Below are 13915 nucleotides of genomic sequence, written 5' to 3'. Positions count from 1 at the left end.
CAACGCACTCGGTCTTTCCCCGCTCACCAATTCGCCAACGCCCACGCCCCCTCATTCCAACGCAGATCGAGCACGTGCCACGCGCTCCACGCCGGATGATTGTTACACACGTGCCACGTGACGCGAGGGGTTCTTTTTGGGAGCGCCCCACCGAGTCTCTGAACCGAGAGACGATTTCAACGCGCGCCGTTTGAACAAAGTTCCCACACACACGCCTGTGTGTTTATTGTTATGTTTTATTATATCGTGTCGTGTCCCGCTGGGAGATCTGACAGGATGTGTCGGTTTGTTGAAAACCCATGGCTTTGAACCATCAACAGGGAGAGGGTGACGATGCGCGAAAACCCATCGGGTCATCTCAAACCGACTTTGGCGACTTCAACCTGGCATCTGACCCGTCACGTAACAACAATAATAATATAGCTATGCGTATTGCATTGTATTATATTTTTTGATTACCAATAATAAAAACAATGTTCTAGTGCAATGCGGAGGATTAGGCTTGGTAGTAAAATGGCGACAATGGCGGTGACCATTACCGCTAAAATTTACAAGCGATTTTAAAACTGTTGCAATATTATTAATAATAAAAAAGCACGTACACACGCGAATGCACTTGCGTGTCAAAACAAGCGAGCGGCCGTCTTTAAAACAGTAAAACACAGAATCCTCCCCGGTCCAAACACAAAACGGACCCTCAACGACAGACTGGGGGGAGTGAATTGTCCATCACCGCTCTGTCCCATCGTGTCCACGACGCTCCCAGCCGCCCCCCCCCCCTCCTCTCTCTGTGCCACAAGTTGGAACGATGTTGGTGACGCAGGGGGGGGGGGCATGCAACGTGGCATTGAGGAACGAGTGAAAGCAGCGATAGGAGGGGGTTGCTTGGCAGATCACGAAAAGGGATTACGTGGGGAGGGTCGGGAAGGAGCGATGGAGAAGATGTTGAGGCTTTAAGAGAGGAACGGAAGGAGGTTAAGGAGGCGGGGAGCTGCCTAATGTAGAAGGGGAAGTTTACTCTTACGCACAATTTTATAATTGTTGTAAAGCGCCTTGGAATAAGGCGCCACATGAACCTACATAAGGTGATACAAATACAAACGACAAAGTGTGAGAACAGTTTGAATTAAAACGCAATTCCATAAAAACAACCAAGACACGTTTCCCGCTTTGTCAAGTCCTCCCAGCAGCGCGTGGTGGCAGTCCCGGTTTAAATCCACCTTTGCGATCGACCAATCACAAGGTGGCCAATCTTTCGCCGGGAACACTCGACGATCCGATCCCCACCAATCGCGAGCGAGGGGCGAGGCGGCGGCCGGCCATTCCGCGGAACACCGGGAAACCGAAATCGCGGAGAGGCTCCGAGATCTCGCGAGCGTACACCGGTCCCGGCTCGCGACGATCATCAGAGTCCCGGATGAGCCCGGTCCACGTGGGAAACCGGGTTCCAGAGCCCCTGACGAGTGAGGAGCGACCGACAGATTGAACCGGGACGGACACGTACGACGTGCGGAACAGGCGCGGGTTATTAATCCGCGAGTCCGATAATAATCCGCCCCAAGGTTCAATCCGTGTGATCTGCACAGACACAATTGCAGGTATCCCTCGGTTCACGAAAGGGACGAGCGTCCTTCGAAAATCACGAGCAACACGAAATGTCGCAGAATGGCTTTTCCCGTTAATTTAATACAAGAACATTCGGAATGTGTTTGGACTCCTAACCTGAAAATATACACCACCTCTATCACGTTGCACAATCCGAAAATAGTAATAAAGAACGTTGAAATTAAATCAATCGAATCACAATTTAATTTAAAACTATAACCATTCGCCTTTTCAGGGAACTCGCCAAAAGATCTGCTGCACGTTGGAGTGACCGCAGAGGCGATGTGGAGGCGTCACTGTTGCACTGCAGGGACTCTGTGACGCTCTATCCGATGGATAGCGATGCAGCCTCCCCGCGGAGCGCTTCGCGCGTTTGATGATCTCACTGTGCCCGGCGGCGTGGCGTCGTGAGATTTCGCCCGCGCGGGAATTCAATTTCGTTCATCAAAAGGCGTCCATAATTTGTCAACTGCTTTCAAGCGGAATTTCGTAAACCAAACGTTCGTTAATCGAGAGATACCTTTAAAATAAGATTGCGGCCGAAACCACAGAATACGATTTTAAAAGTATGTATTTTTTTTCCCACGGAAGGAGCTTCGGTTGAGCTCATACCAAGTCAGCTCCAGACTAAGTGGAGCCGGGTTATGTGGGCTTCCGAGCTGTTTTCGTCGATTTTGCATCGATTCTTTTACAAAAAGGTGGTCTCTCAATCTTGTCTTGGCAGCTTTAATAAAAAAAAAATCACAATATAAAAATGGGACGAGCTAAAAAAAAAATTGTAAACACCTCCCGCTGATCGTCGGCGATAACTCGGAGATGCCCCTGTAAAAATGGCGGCCGCCAAATAACCGCCACCCTCCGAAGGCGGGAAACCCCCCTCCGTTACGAGGTCGCCGATAACATCACCAAGACCCGACCTGTCACCTCCCGTCCAGCGGCACCGGTGGTAACGGGGGGGGGGGGGGGGGGGGGGGGAGGTTGAGTGAACGGTAATGAAACTCCGACCTTGGCGATTCCACGAATTGTCGCGCCTCTTTAACCCATTCTCTGAAAACACGAACGGTCGCGTGAACGCAGTGGCCCTCTCGTGTCTGGAGGGGTCGACGTGAAGCGACGCGCACGAATCCGACTCTCCGACTCTTACACAACGCGACCTTAGTAACAGTAGTAGTAATAGTAATAATAACGACCGAAGCATCTTTACACACACGGCATCGTTACGCCCGCGGAGAGAATTGTGGCCGTAATCCCCGCTCGAGTTTGTGAAAGTGGCAGCCGCAGTAACGTTTGTGGCATCTGCGCGTCGTGCAGACGCGCGAGCCGAATATTGCAGAGCAATTGGTCCCGTGAATACGTCAGCATGAGTGGACTAATCATCATATCTATTTATACTGTATATAATCGACTCGGCAGGTAATGATACATTCCTCCGTTAATAAATTAGCCTCCCGAGCCGCTAATTAACTCACCGAACCGAGTTCATCACTTAACCACGTTAATTTGACCTACAATCACTCTGTCCTATGATACAGCACCGCGCACTGCCTCGCTAACGACACTCGGCCCGACAGCCTCCGGAGGCGACGAGTCGTCTCCTCGTCTTCGTACAACGGTGCCCAGGGCAGCGAGGAGCGGCAGGCGGCCGCAACTCGTCGCAAGTCCATCCCAGGCAGCGTCTGTGTCCCATCGCCTCCCAGAATGCATCGCGGCATCCCCGAATGGATTATTCAACCGCCCTGGGCGATCCCGTGACGCGTCCGCTCGCGGGGTTCGTCCCAGAATGCACCGCGGCTCACAGGTTGCGCAGCCGTGCCAGCAGGGAGTCGGCGTTCCCGACCGGATCGGCGCGCTTGGGCCCCGGATCGGCCTTGCGATTGTGACGAGCGGACGGATCCGCATTCGATGCCGGAGTCCGCGCGGCGTGAGTCCGATCCTGGGTTTTCTGACCGCCCTTCGGCGTCGTCTTCGTTGCTGAGGACACAAAAAAATGTTGGTGACACGGGAGGGATGGTCGCGTGAAGAGGCCATCACGAGTTCGACGGTTTCACAGAACAGGCTGCGGCAGTTAGCCAACCTGAAGCCTCGCTAGTTAAAATTAAAATCAAGTTAAAATAACAGTTTAAACGGTGTATTTTTTTTGTACCAGGTGACCGCAATTTAAGTCGATTATTTCTTGAGTAATTTTGGCTTCCTGAATCGACGCGGATCAAAGAAGATTTTTGTTCCTGGGTATAAAGTGTTATTTTCTAATTGCTTATGCCTCAAAAGAAAATGGATATTTTAATTCCCCACAAACTTTGCTTGTGTGACACGAGCAATGCTGAGAGCGCTGACGGGCAGATACCATTGGCTGCCGCTTTCTCCGTTGCTTGCTTCTTTGCACCAATCGGAGCGCAGTTCTCCTCTCCTGCAACGAGTCACGGAACAAATATTAATATGACTCGCGAGCGAGCGAGAGAGAGAGAGGTGAGAGCACGGCGGCCACGGAGATGGAGCGACCGAATCGGCTCGGTGGGCCCTGACCTGGTAAAATTAAAAAACAGAGTAGTCTTTAATAGTTTTGTTTAAATAAAAACTCCCGTCGAACATTTCCGCGATGAACGTCGCTAACAAAAGTAACACCGGTAATGGCGTCGTCGCCTTCATCGGCAATCGCCGACAGTCCGCGCCCCCCGTGCGCTGCGTGCCCCCCCCCGTACTCCCCGTGCCCCCCCCCCCGTACTCCCCGTGCCCCCCCATGCTCTGCCCGTGAGCTCCGTGCCCCCCATGCCCCCTCCGTATTCTCAGTGCTCAATGTGCCCCCCATGCGCTCCCCGTGCGCTCCGTGCGCTGTGCCCCCCCGTGCCCCCCCCGTGCCCCCCCGTGCCCACCGTGCCCCCCCCCGTGCCCCCCCATGCTCTGCCCGTGCGCTCTGTGCCCCCCATGCCCCTCTGTGCACCACCATACCCCCCATGTCTCCCGTGCCCACCGTGCCCACCGTGCCCCCCCGTGCCTCCCCGTGCCCACCGTGCCCCCCCGTGCCCCCCCGTGCCCCCCCGTGCCCACCGTGCCCCCCCCCCGTGCCACCGGTGCTCCAACGCAGCGGTACCTGTCTGGGGGGGGCTCCGCTTGCGCCGCTCGCGGAAGGCAGCGCCGGACTGCAGCGCCTCCAGCAGCGTGTCCATGACTCCCGTCTCACCACCCTCTGAGACGCCGGGGGGGAGGGGGGTCAGAGAGAGACATGGGGGACCCACGGAGACACGAAGACAGGGAAAGCGGGACATGGGGATGTGAGGACACGGACACGCACAGATATTGAGAAACGTGAGCACACCACCAAGGGTGTTCCAAGATGGCAACCACACAGCTCAGCGATGCCGGCTCAGTGTCTCCGAGATGGCCATCGTGAAAGCTGTGGGAGAAGGCGAGACTCCAAGTCACGGTGGAGATCGGTGAAGCACAACACGGCCATCGCGAACCTCCTGCGGTGCCCAGCGTGCCACATCCAGACGCAGGATGTCACCGGCGCCGTGACCGTGACCCAGCCGTTATGAACCCCACGAGACTAAGATCCTCAGGAGAGTCTTCGACAGACTGTTGCTGTGCTGCCCGCGAGTAGTGCCCGTGAAGGCCGACATTGTGGCACACGAGGGTGGTGGGTGGCCAGCGCCTTTGTCTCCCGAGTGGCGATGTTCACACACCGCACCAGGGCACTCATCGGAGGCTGAGCCGACCTAGGGGAGGCCCATGACCGGTTCAGACAATCGTCATTGGTGTTGGTGACCGTGAGCAGCCCGCTACTCGCTACACTACCGCTCCTCCAGACACACGGGTGCTGCCTGTCACACAGACAACACACGCACAGCCAAGGCTCAGGACTTGAACCCCGGGCTCCCTCCGAGATGAACTCACACAAGGACCTCAGAACCCTCAACCCCAACTGCCTCCGTAACCACCCCCCCATCCCCACCTCAGCTTCAGACCCAGAAACTCGGCGTTGCCGGCTCAAACTCCGCGACACGCCAATGATGAAACTCCCTGAGGCGTGTCCACACCGACGGCCATGCGCTCCGTGACACTGCCGGTCGAGGGGCTAGTCCGAGCCGTACTTCGCCGCCCTCGTCACCGTGGGAGGGCAGGCGAACGCCGTCGGGCGCACGACGCGGGAGCGTAGAAGTACGACAGCGCGACGATGGGTTCTGCCGCACCGCCCTCCGTGAGTGGCCCATCCAAGCCCTGTCCGGGCTCAACCCCGCTTAGCCTCCACATTGTCAGCGGTTCCCAGCGACGGACCGGGGGACGATACAAATCGGCGCGGGGCGTTCGTTTTCAAATTGCCGAGCTATCCTCACCGGGCCCCGATTTCGGGCTGGGTCCAAACAAAAAACCAAAACGGGTCGCCGGTGAGGAAGAATCTTTGGGCGCTGCCGAATATCGGGGGCTTAATGCCAACCGAGAGCGTAAATAAGCGATCACTCAATCACGTCTTCATTTCTCTAGCGCTGTGTCGTGCAAAAGATGCAATTCCAAGTGAAGCGTGGCACATCGGAGGCAATCAAAATTACTTTAAGTAATCTCGCCATTGCTATTTAAGGAACCTCCGATCGCACCTGCAATTTTCCCCACACAGACCGGCCCACCGGGCCCAGCTTTTGGCGCTCGCCCTCCGGCCCAGTCCGGGGCCCTGGGCCGCTACGGCCGAGCGCCGCGTCGCGCCCGTCGCTCACGTCGGCGCTGCGTACCGGGCCGCTCGATGTCCGCCAGGTGCTTGCGCCGCTGCCGGCGCTCCGAGCGCTCCTTCTCCGCCGCCTCCTTGGCGATGCGCGCCCGCCGGACCTTCTCCTCCGTCTCGCGCCGCTTGGCGTTGTCGCGAAGAGCGTCCTGTCCCCCGCGCGGTGAGCGAGGCGCGAGGGACGGGGCGGAGGGAAGGCGGAGGGGAAGGCGGGGGGGGCGCGATCGAGTTGAGGAGACGTCGCAGCGACCGCGGAGGCGAATATTGTGGTGCTGTTGGTGGTGTTCATGGTGGTTATGGTGTCATGGTGGTGAAGGTGATAATATTGCTGTTGTTGGTGGTGTTGATGGTGGTTATGGTGTCATGGTGGTGAAGGTGATAATATTGCTGTTGTTGGTGGTGTTGATGGTGGTTATGGTGTCATGGTGGTGAAGGTGATAGTATTGCTGTTGTTGGTGGTGTTGATGGTGGTTATGGTGTCATGGTGGTGAAGGTGATAGTATTCTGTCGGTGGTGGTGTTGATGGTGGTTATGGTGTCATGGTGGTGAAGGTGATAGTATTGCTGTCGTTGGTGGTGTTGATGGTGGTTATGGCATCATGGTGGTGAAGGTGATAGTATTGCTGTTGTTGGTGGTGTTGATGGTGGTTATGGTGTCATGGTGGTGAAGGTGATAGTATTGCTGTCGTTGGTGGTGTTGATGGTGGTTATGGCATCATGGTGGTGAAGGTGATAGTATTGCTGTTGTTGGTGGTGTTGATGGTGGTTATGGCATCATGGTGGTGATGTTTATTGTGGCGGAGAGCGGCAGAGCAGCGGTTTGTCCCCTGCGCTACAAAAACTCGGTGAACCGAGTCCGATTCCCACTGCTGTTGATGGTGATATTGAAGGTGGCGACAATTTCAGCGACCCCACTTCCCACACGACCCCCACGACCCCAAAACCCACGTGACCCCACGACCCCGTGACCCTCGTTTCCCCCACAAAACCCGTGACCCCCACGACCCTCGCGACCCCCCGCCCTCCAACGTACCTGGAAGGCGGAGCGGAACTCCTCGAGGTCGGCGAAGAACTCCTCGGGGGGAACCTTGGCGACGTCAAACGCGTAGAAGCGGCCCAGCTCGCGGTAGCGCCGGTCCATGCCGTCGCGCTGCTGCGCCAGCTTGCCGTGCGTCTCCAGCGCCGTACGCAGGAAGCCGTGAGCCCCAACGCCGCCAACGCCGCCATGGAGTCAAGGAGGGAACTCGCCGGGCCTTCTCTCTCGCGGTGTTACCGCCCGGTGTTGCGTTGCTGTGCGGCGTTGTTGTCTTGTGGTGTTATTGGTGTTGTAGTGTGGTGTTGTTGTGCTGTGTTGTTGTGGTGGTGTTGTGTTGTGGTGGTGTTGTGTTGTTGTACGCTGTTGCGTCGTGGTGGTTGTTGCTGTTGTTGTTTTGGCGTGACAACAACAAAGACAACAACAGCGACATCGTCGGTGCAAACACCGCCCCAAATAATTCTCAGCAGAAACATTCCACCCCATTGTTGTTGCTAATGACCTGTACAGTCATTTCCTGCCTTGTTATTGACAACAACAGCAGCAGCAGCAGCAGCGGGCGGTAGCAGCAACACGTGGTGCACTTCCCTCCGTGACATCTGCGCGCGAGTTGACGGGATTCCACGTGGGCACTTTGCGCGCGATCCACTGACGGTCGGGGGACTCCTACCCCCCCCCCCCCCCCGGCGGGGTTTTGTTCGAGCCGTACTTCACCATGCTGGTCACCGTGGGAGGGCTGGCGAACACCCAGAGGGGGTCGGATGCGTTCCGGCTGACTTGACCGCGGGCCCACAAATTGGTACTTGTTATTTTATCCAACCCGGAGTGAGGATGATGATGATGATGATGACAGCGAGAGCTGCACCTGTCGCCCCGTAACGGCGAGCGCAACAATAAGTAGTTAGAAGTAGTTAAAGCTCTGACATTGCACGCCGTGATGTCACTCGTGTGTTAACTCAATCCCGGCCGCGATAATTAAATAAAACATTTACATTTAAAGTTATTACCCGAGCGCTGCTGAACGTCCATTAGCAAAAGTGCATTAAGACGGAGAACGACGATCTTTGTAGACTTGCAGGCCGCCGGGGCAGCTGCTGTGGCCACAGACAAAGGATGCCCCCCCCCCCCCCGCGTAGCCTCAACGGACCGTCAAGTGCCGCGAGCGAGCAGCACCGGCGGTGGCGGCGTGTGGCCACCAGCACCGCGTACGCTCCCCCCCCCGGCCGCCTTTGTCTTCCCAGTACAAACGTCGGAGCACGACACGAGCCGGCGCAGGGGAAGGGGCCGGCGATGGAGGTCGCTCGTGGCCATCGACGCTCCAGCCCCCCCCCCCGCCGGTCGCCACGACGACTGCTACGAGACTTCCGAGCCGCAGGCAAACTCCTCGTCGCCGTCGTCGCGAGAGAGACGTGACGAGGGCGACGAACGGGGGGGAGGCGCCCTGGGGGCTTCGATCAACCCGCCTCCTGAAGCTTCCGGGAGGCCACAAAAGCCCTGAACCGCATCATCCACGCACGAAGCACGGCAGCTGCTGCCGATACGAGGACGACGACGTTGATGCGCACGTGGGAAATTTAAAATCTCTCCGGTTAGCGCGCCGCGAACGTCGTCCCCACCCAGAACAGACGAGGGAACTCGGAACGACTCGACGGCCGATTTACGGCAACGTACGCATGCACGTAGAGAACTTCTTTCGCACCGTGCGTAGCCGACCGTGCTAATCGGAGGTGCGGGGGAAGGACGAAACCAACGAAGCAGGAGGAGGAGGCGTCATCACGGCGGCGATGAGCCGCCAATCCGCGGCCACCTGGCTCACCGATCAAACCAGAAGCTCAACTATTTATATTTGACCAGGTAAGGTGGCTTGTTATCGCGCGCAAATGTATAGCGCACGTTGATTATAAATATGGAGTGTAAAAACTGGAGGACCCGGAGAAGAATCCACGCGACCACGGGGAGAGAGAGACACGTAAACTCCAAATATACAGCAGCAGGGGTCAGGGCCGGGCTCGAACCCACGACCTCCTGCATACCAGGCGAGGTAGTCAACATCTCACCACAGAGAGAGAGACACGCAAACTCCAAATATACAGCAGCAGGGGTCAGGGCCGGGCTCGAACCCACGACCTCCTGCATACCAGGCGAGGGAGTTAACATCTCCTAGTCACCACGGCACCCAACAATAGGGGATGAGAGTTTGGGAGGCAGGAGGATCAGTTTGACCGGGCAAGGCCGTGCTTCTAGCGAGAGCGCAACTCAGCCATCTGCAAGTCGGCGAGCCCCGATTCCTCTTCCGCTTTAATATTGAACAACGCCAAGGTGCGTGCCGGCGAAGGTGGCTGAAATTCGGGCTCGGAATAAGTCGGCAGATTCCCTGTCCCCCTCCGCCCCCCGGGGCCAAACTGCCAGCGTTGGGGGGGGGGGGGCAACATCTGGCCGTGGTTGTGCGGCTGAGGTTTGCGAGCCGAGGGGAGCTCCGTTCGCCCCCCCCCCCCACGCCCTTCCTCTGCGGACTCTCGCTCGGCCCGCGATGGACGGCGCAGGAAGGCGAGCGCCAGGATGGACCGCGACAAAACACAATAGCACGGCCGCCCCCAACCACCCACCCACTCACTCGGTTCGCCAGCACCACCCCCACGGGAGTTGAACAGAAACCCCCACCACCCAACCGAGCGGGGCGCCCCCCCCCCAGCCTCATTGTCAATCCACTGCTGGATGGATGGGGGCCCTCCCCCCGCTCGTGTGTGGGTCATTGTTTGACCAAGGTCGGCATGCTCGGTCAACCCCACGGCGACTCGTTTCTTCATAGAAGTGTTTTTTTGTGTTGAGTGTTGTTGTCCTTCCAACGCCGCACCTCCGGTTAGCACGGTTGGCTACGTACGGTGCGAAAGAAGTTCAATGTACACACACACACACACTATCCATAGACTCAACACTGCCCATAGACTCAACACTGCCCAGAGACTCAACACTGCCCATAGACTCAACACTGCCCAGAGACAACACTGCCCACAGACTCAACACTGCCCATAGACTCAACACTGCCCATAGACTCAACACTGCCCAGAGACTCAAAATTGCCCATAGACTCAACACTGCCCACAGACTCAACACTGCCCACAGACTCAACACTGCCCATAGACTCAACACTGCCCACAGACTCAACACTGCCCACAGACTCAACACTGCCCATAGACTCAACACTGCCCATAGACTCAACACTGCCCATAGACTCAACACTGCCCATAGACTCAACAGTGCCCTTAGACTAACACTGCCCATAGACTCAACACTGCCCAAAGACTCAGCACTGCCCATAGACTCAACACTGCACCTAGACTCAGCACTGCCCATAGACTCAACACTGCCCATAGACTCAGCACTGCCCATAGACTCAACACTGCCCATAGACTCAACACTTCCCATAGACCCTACACTATCCATAGACTCAACACTGCCCATAGACTCAACACTGCCCAGAGACTCAACACTGCCCATAGACTCAACACTGCCCAGAGACTCAAAACTGCCCATAGACTCAACACTGCCCACAGACTCAACACTGCCCACAGACTCAACACTGCCCATAGACTCAACACTGCCCATAGACTCAACACTGCCCAGAGACTCAAAACTGCCCATAGACTCAACACTGCCCACAGACTCAACACTGCCCATAGACTCAACACTGCCCATAGACTCAACACTGCCCAGAGACTCAAAACTGCCCATAGACTCAACACTGCCCACAGACTCAACACTGCCCAGAGACTCAACACTGCCCACAGACTCAACACTGCCCACAGACTCAACACTGCCCACAGACTCAACACTGCCCACAGACTCAACACTGCCCATAGACTCAACACTGCCCATAGACTCAACACTGCCAATAGACTCAACAGTGCCCTTAGACTAACACTGCCCATAGACTCAACACTGCCCAAAGACTCAGCACTGCCCATAGACTCAACACTGCACCTAGACTCAGCACTGCCCATAGACTCAACACTGCCCATAGACTCAGCACTGCCCATAGACTCAACACTGCCCATAGACTCAACACTTCCCATAGACCCTACACTATTCATAGACTCAACACTGCCCATAGACTCAACACTGCCCAGAGACTCAACACTGCCCACAGACTCAACACTGCCCATAGACTCAACACTGCCCATAGACTCAACACTGCCCATAGACTCAACACTGCCCAGAGACTCAAAACTGCCCATAGACTCAACACTGCCCACAGACTCAACACTGCCCAGAGACTCAACACTGCCCACAGATTCAACACTGCCCATAGACTCAACAGTGCCCTTAGACTAACACTGCCCATAGACTCAACACTGCACCTAGACTCAGCACTGCCCATAGACTCAACACTGCCCATAGACTCAGCACTGCCCATAGACTAAACACTGCCCATAGACTCAACACTTCCCATAGACCCTACACTATCCATAGACTCAACACTGCCCATAGACTCAACACTGCCCATATACTCAACACTGCCCAGAGACTGAAAACTGCCCATAGACTCAACACTGCCCACAGACTCAACACTGCCCATAGACTCAACACTGCCCAGAGACTCAACACTGCCCACAGACTCAACACTGCCCACAGACTCAACACTGCCCACAGACTCAACACTGCCCATAGACTCAACACTGCCCATAGACTCAACACTGCCCATAGACTCAACACTGCCCATAGACTCAACAGTGCCCTTAGACTAACAGTGCCCATAGACTCAACACTGCCCAAAGACTCAGCACTGCCCATAGACTCAACACTGCACCTAGACTCAGCACTGCCCATAGACTCAACACTGCACATAGACTCAGCACTGCCCATAGACTCAACACTGCCCATAGACTCAACACTTCCCATAGACCCTACACTATCCATAGACTCAACACTGCCCATAGACTCAACACTGCCCAGAGACTCAACACTGCCCATAGACTCAACACTGCCCAGAGACTCAAAACTGCCCATAGACTCAACACTGCCCACAGACTCAACACTGCCCACAGACTCAACACTGCCCATAGACTCAACACTGCCCATAGACTCAACACTGCCCAGAGACTCAAAACTGTCCATAGACTCAACACTGCCCACAGACTCAACACTGTCCAGAGACTCAACACTGCCCACAGACTCAACACTGCCCACAGACTCAACACTGCCCACAAACTCAACACTGCCCATAGACTCAACACTGCCCATAGACTCAACACTGCCCATAGACTCAACACTGCCCATAGACTCAACAGTGCCCTTAGACTAACACTGCCCATAGACTCAACACTGCCCAAAGACTCAGCACTGCCCATAGACTCAACACTGCACCTAGACTCAGCACTGCCCATAGACTCAACACTGCCCATAGACTCAGCACTGCCCATAGACTCAACACTGCCCATAGATTCAGCACTGCCCATAGACTCAACACTGCCCATAGACTCAGCACTGCCCATAGATTCAGCACTGCCCATAGACTCAACACTGCACCTCCGCTTAGCACGGTTGGCTACATACGGTGAGAAAAGTTAAACACACATGCACCCGCGTCTGTCCCGTGACCTCCTGCCAGCAGCGAGCATCCCACACTTCACGTGACCTCAACGAGCACCTAGCCTGGCACAGACATCACAGTCGCTTAGTAGCGAACGGGCGGCCGTTGTCGTTGACTAGAATTGATGATGCTGGTCGGTGCGAGGCAGGGAGCGGAGCAGTACAGTACAACAATGGATTTTTTCTGCACTGCCTCCCACGTAGCCCGACAGCACCACGTGACGATGAGCCGCTTGGGGCGTGGTGCCATCCCGGCTCGTCGCCGCTTAGCTTCCTGGGTCATACAGGAGGGCCCCTGTCGGTACCGTTAACCGTCGGCCATCGTCTATCCACTGCTGGATGAAGGCCGCTCCACTCGCACGCGCGCACACACGGGCCGACCTCGTCGCCGCTCCATCTCCGTGGGGAGGGGATCCCCCTCGTGGAAGTTTGCGCCACTCCCTAGATCAGACGGCGAAACAATTCACCCACCCCCACCCCCCCCCCCCCCACCGTGCCCACCCCCAAAGGCGCCCCCCCCCCTCCCCAGCAACCGCACGACCCGTCGCGATTCTGTGGGGGCGGAATCGCGATGCCATTCACGGAACCGATCCCATCGGCGCCGTCTCGTGTGGCCATCGGGTCTCCTTCGCCTTGTCGGCCTCAAAGTAAAACAATCGCATCTCGTTCGATCGCACGAAACGTCTACCGGTCGTCCGGGCCAGGGCCAGAGGACCGGTCCTCTGGGCAGGGGCCAGAGGACCGATCCGTCGTCGTTCCTTTGTCAGCGTGCCCAGCGCCGGGCTCTGCGCGATGACGACGACCAACCAACCAACCACCCCCCCCCCCCCCACCGACCGCCCCCCCCACAACGATGACGCCGCGAACCCGCGACCCCCTGACCCCGCCGCTCGTAGAGGCGCGCTGGAGATGTTTCCACTCGGAGTCATCGAGGAAGGAAGCCGGAGCGAGGAAGGAAGGAGCTTTCAAGGGAGGGAG

The 13915-nt window shown here is 56.6% G+C and overlaps 1 protein-coding gene across 1 annotated transcript in view; it reads right to left on the bottom strand.

Annotated features, from left to right (window-relative positions):
• Positions 1-218: 218 nt before the first annotated feature.
• LOC116955781 (protein diaphanous homolog 2-like) overlaps positions 219-13915 on the bottom strand; it is a 78389-nt gene continuing 64692 nt past the window's right edge. The window contains exons 24-28 of the mRNA XM_076053377.1: positions 7349-7513; positions 6327-6465; positions 4694-4789; positions 3950-4012; positions 219-3576 (exon numbers count right to left, since the gene is read on the bottom strand). Of these exons, the coding sequence (XP_075909492.1) occupies positions 3398-3576; positions 3950-4012; positions 4694-4789; positions 6327-6465; positions 7349-7513 (642 nt within the window). The 3' untranslated portion in view covers positions 219-3397. The remainder of the gene's footprint in view (positions 3577-3949; positions 4013-4693; positions 4790-6326; positions 6466-7348; positions 7514-13915) is intronic.

The sequence above is a fragment of the Petromyzon marinus genome, chromosome 61 (genome assembly GCF_048934315.1).
Source record: "Petromyzon marinus isolate PM22_M1 ecotype Great Lakes invasive population chromosome 61, UKy_Petmar_22M1.pri1.0, whole genome shotgun sequence".
NCBI classification, from domain to species: Eukaryota; Metazoa; Chordata; class Hyperoartia; order Petromyzontiformes; family Petromyzontidae; genus Petromyzon; species Petromyzon marinus.
The sequence above is the reverse complement of the archived record's forward strand: the minus strand, read 5'-3'. Positions and strand labels throughout refer to the sequence as shown.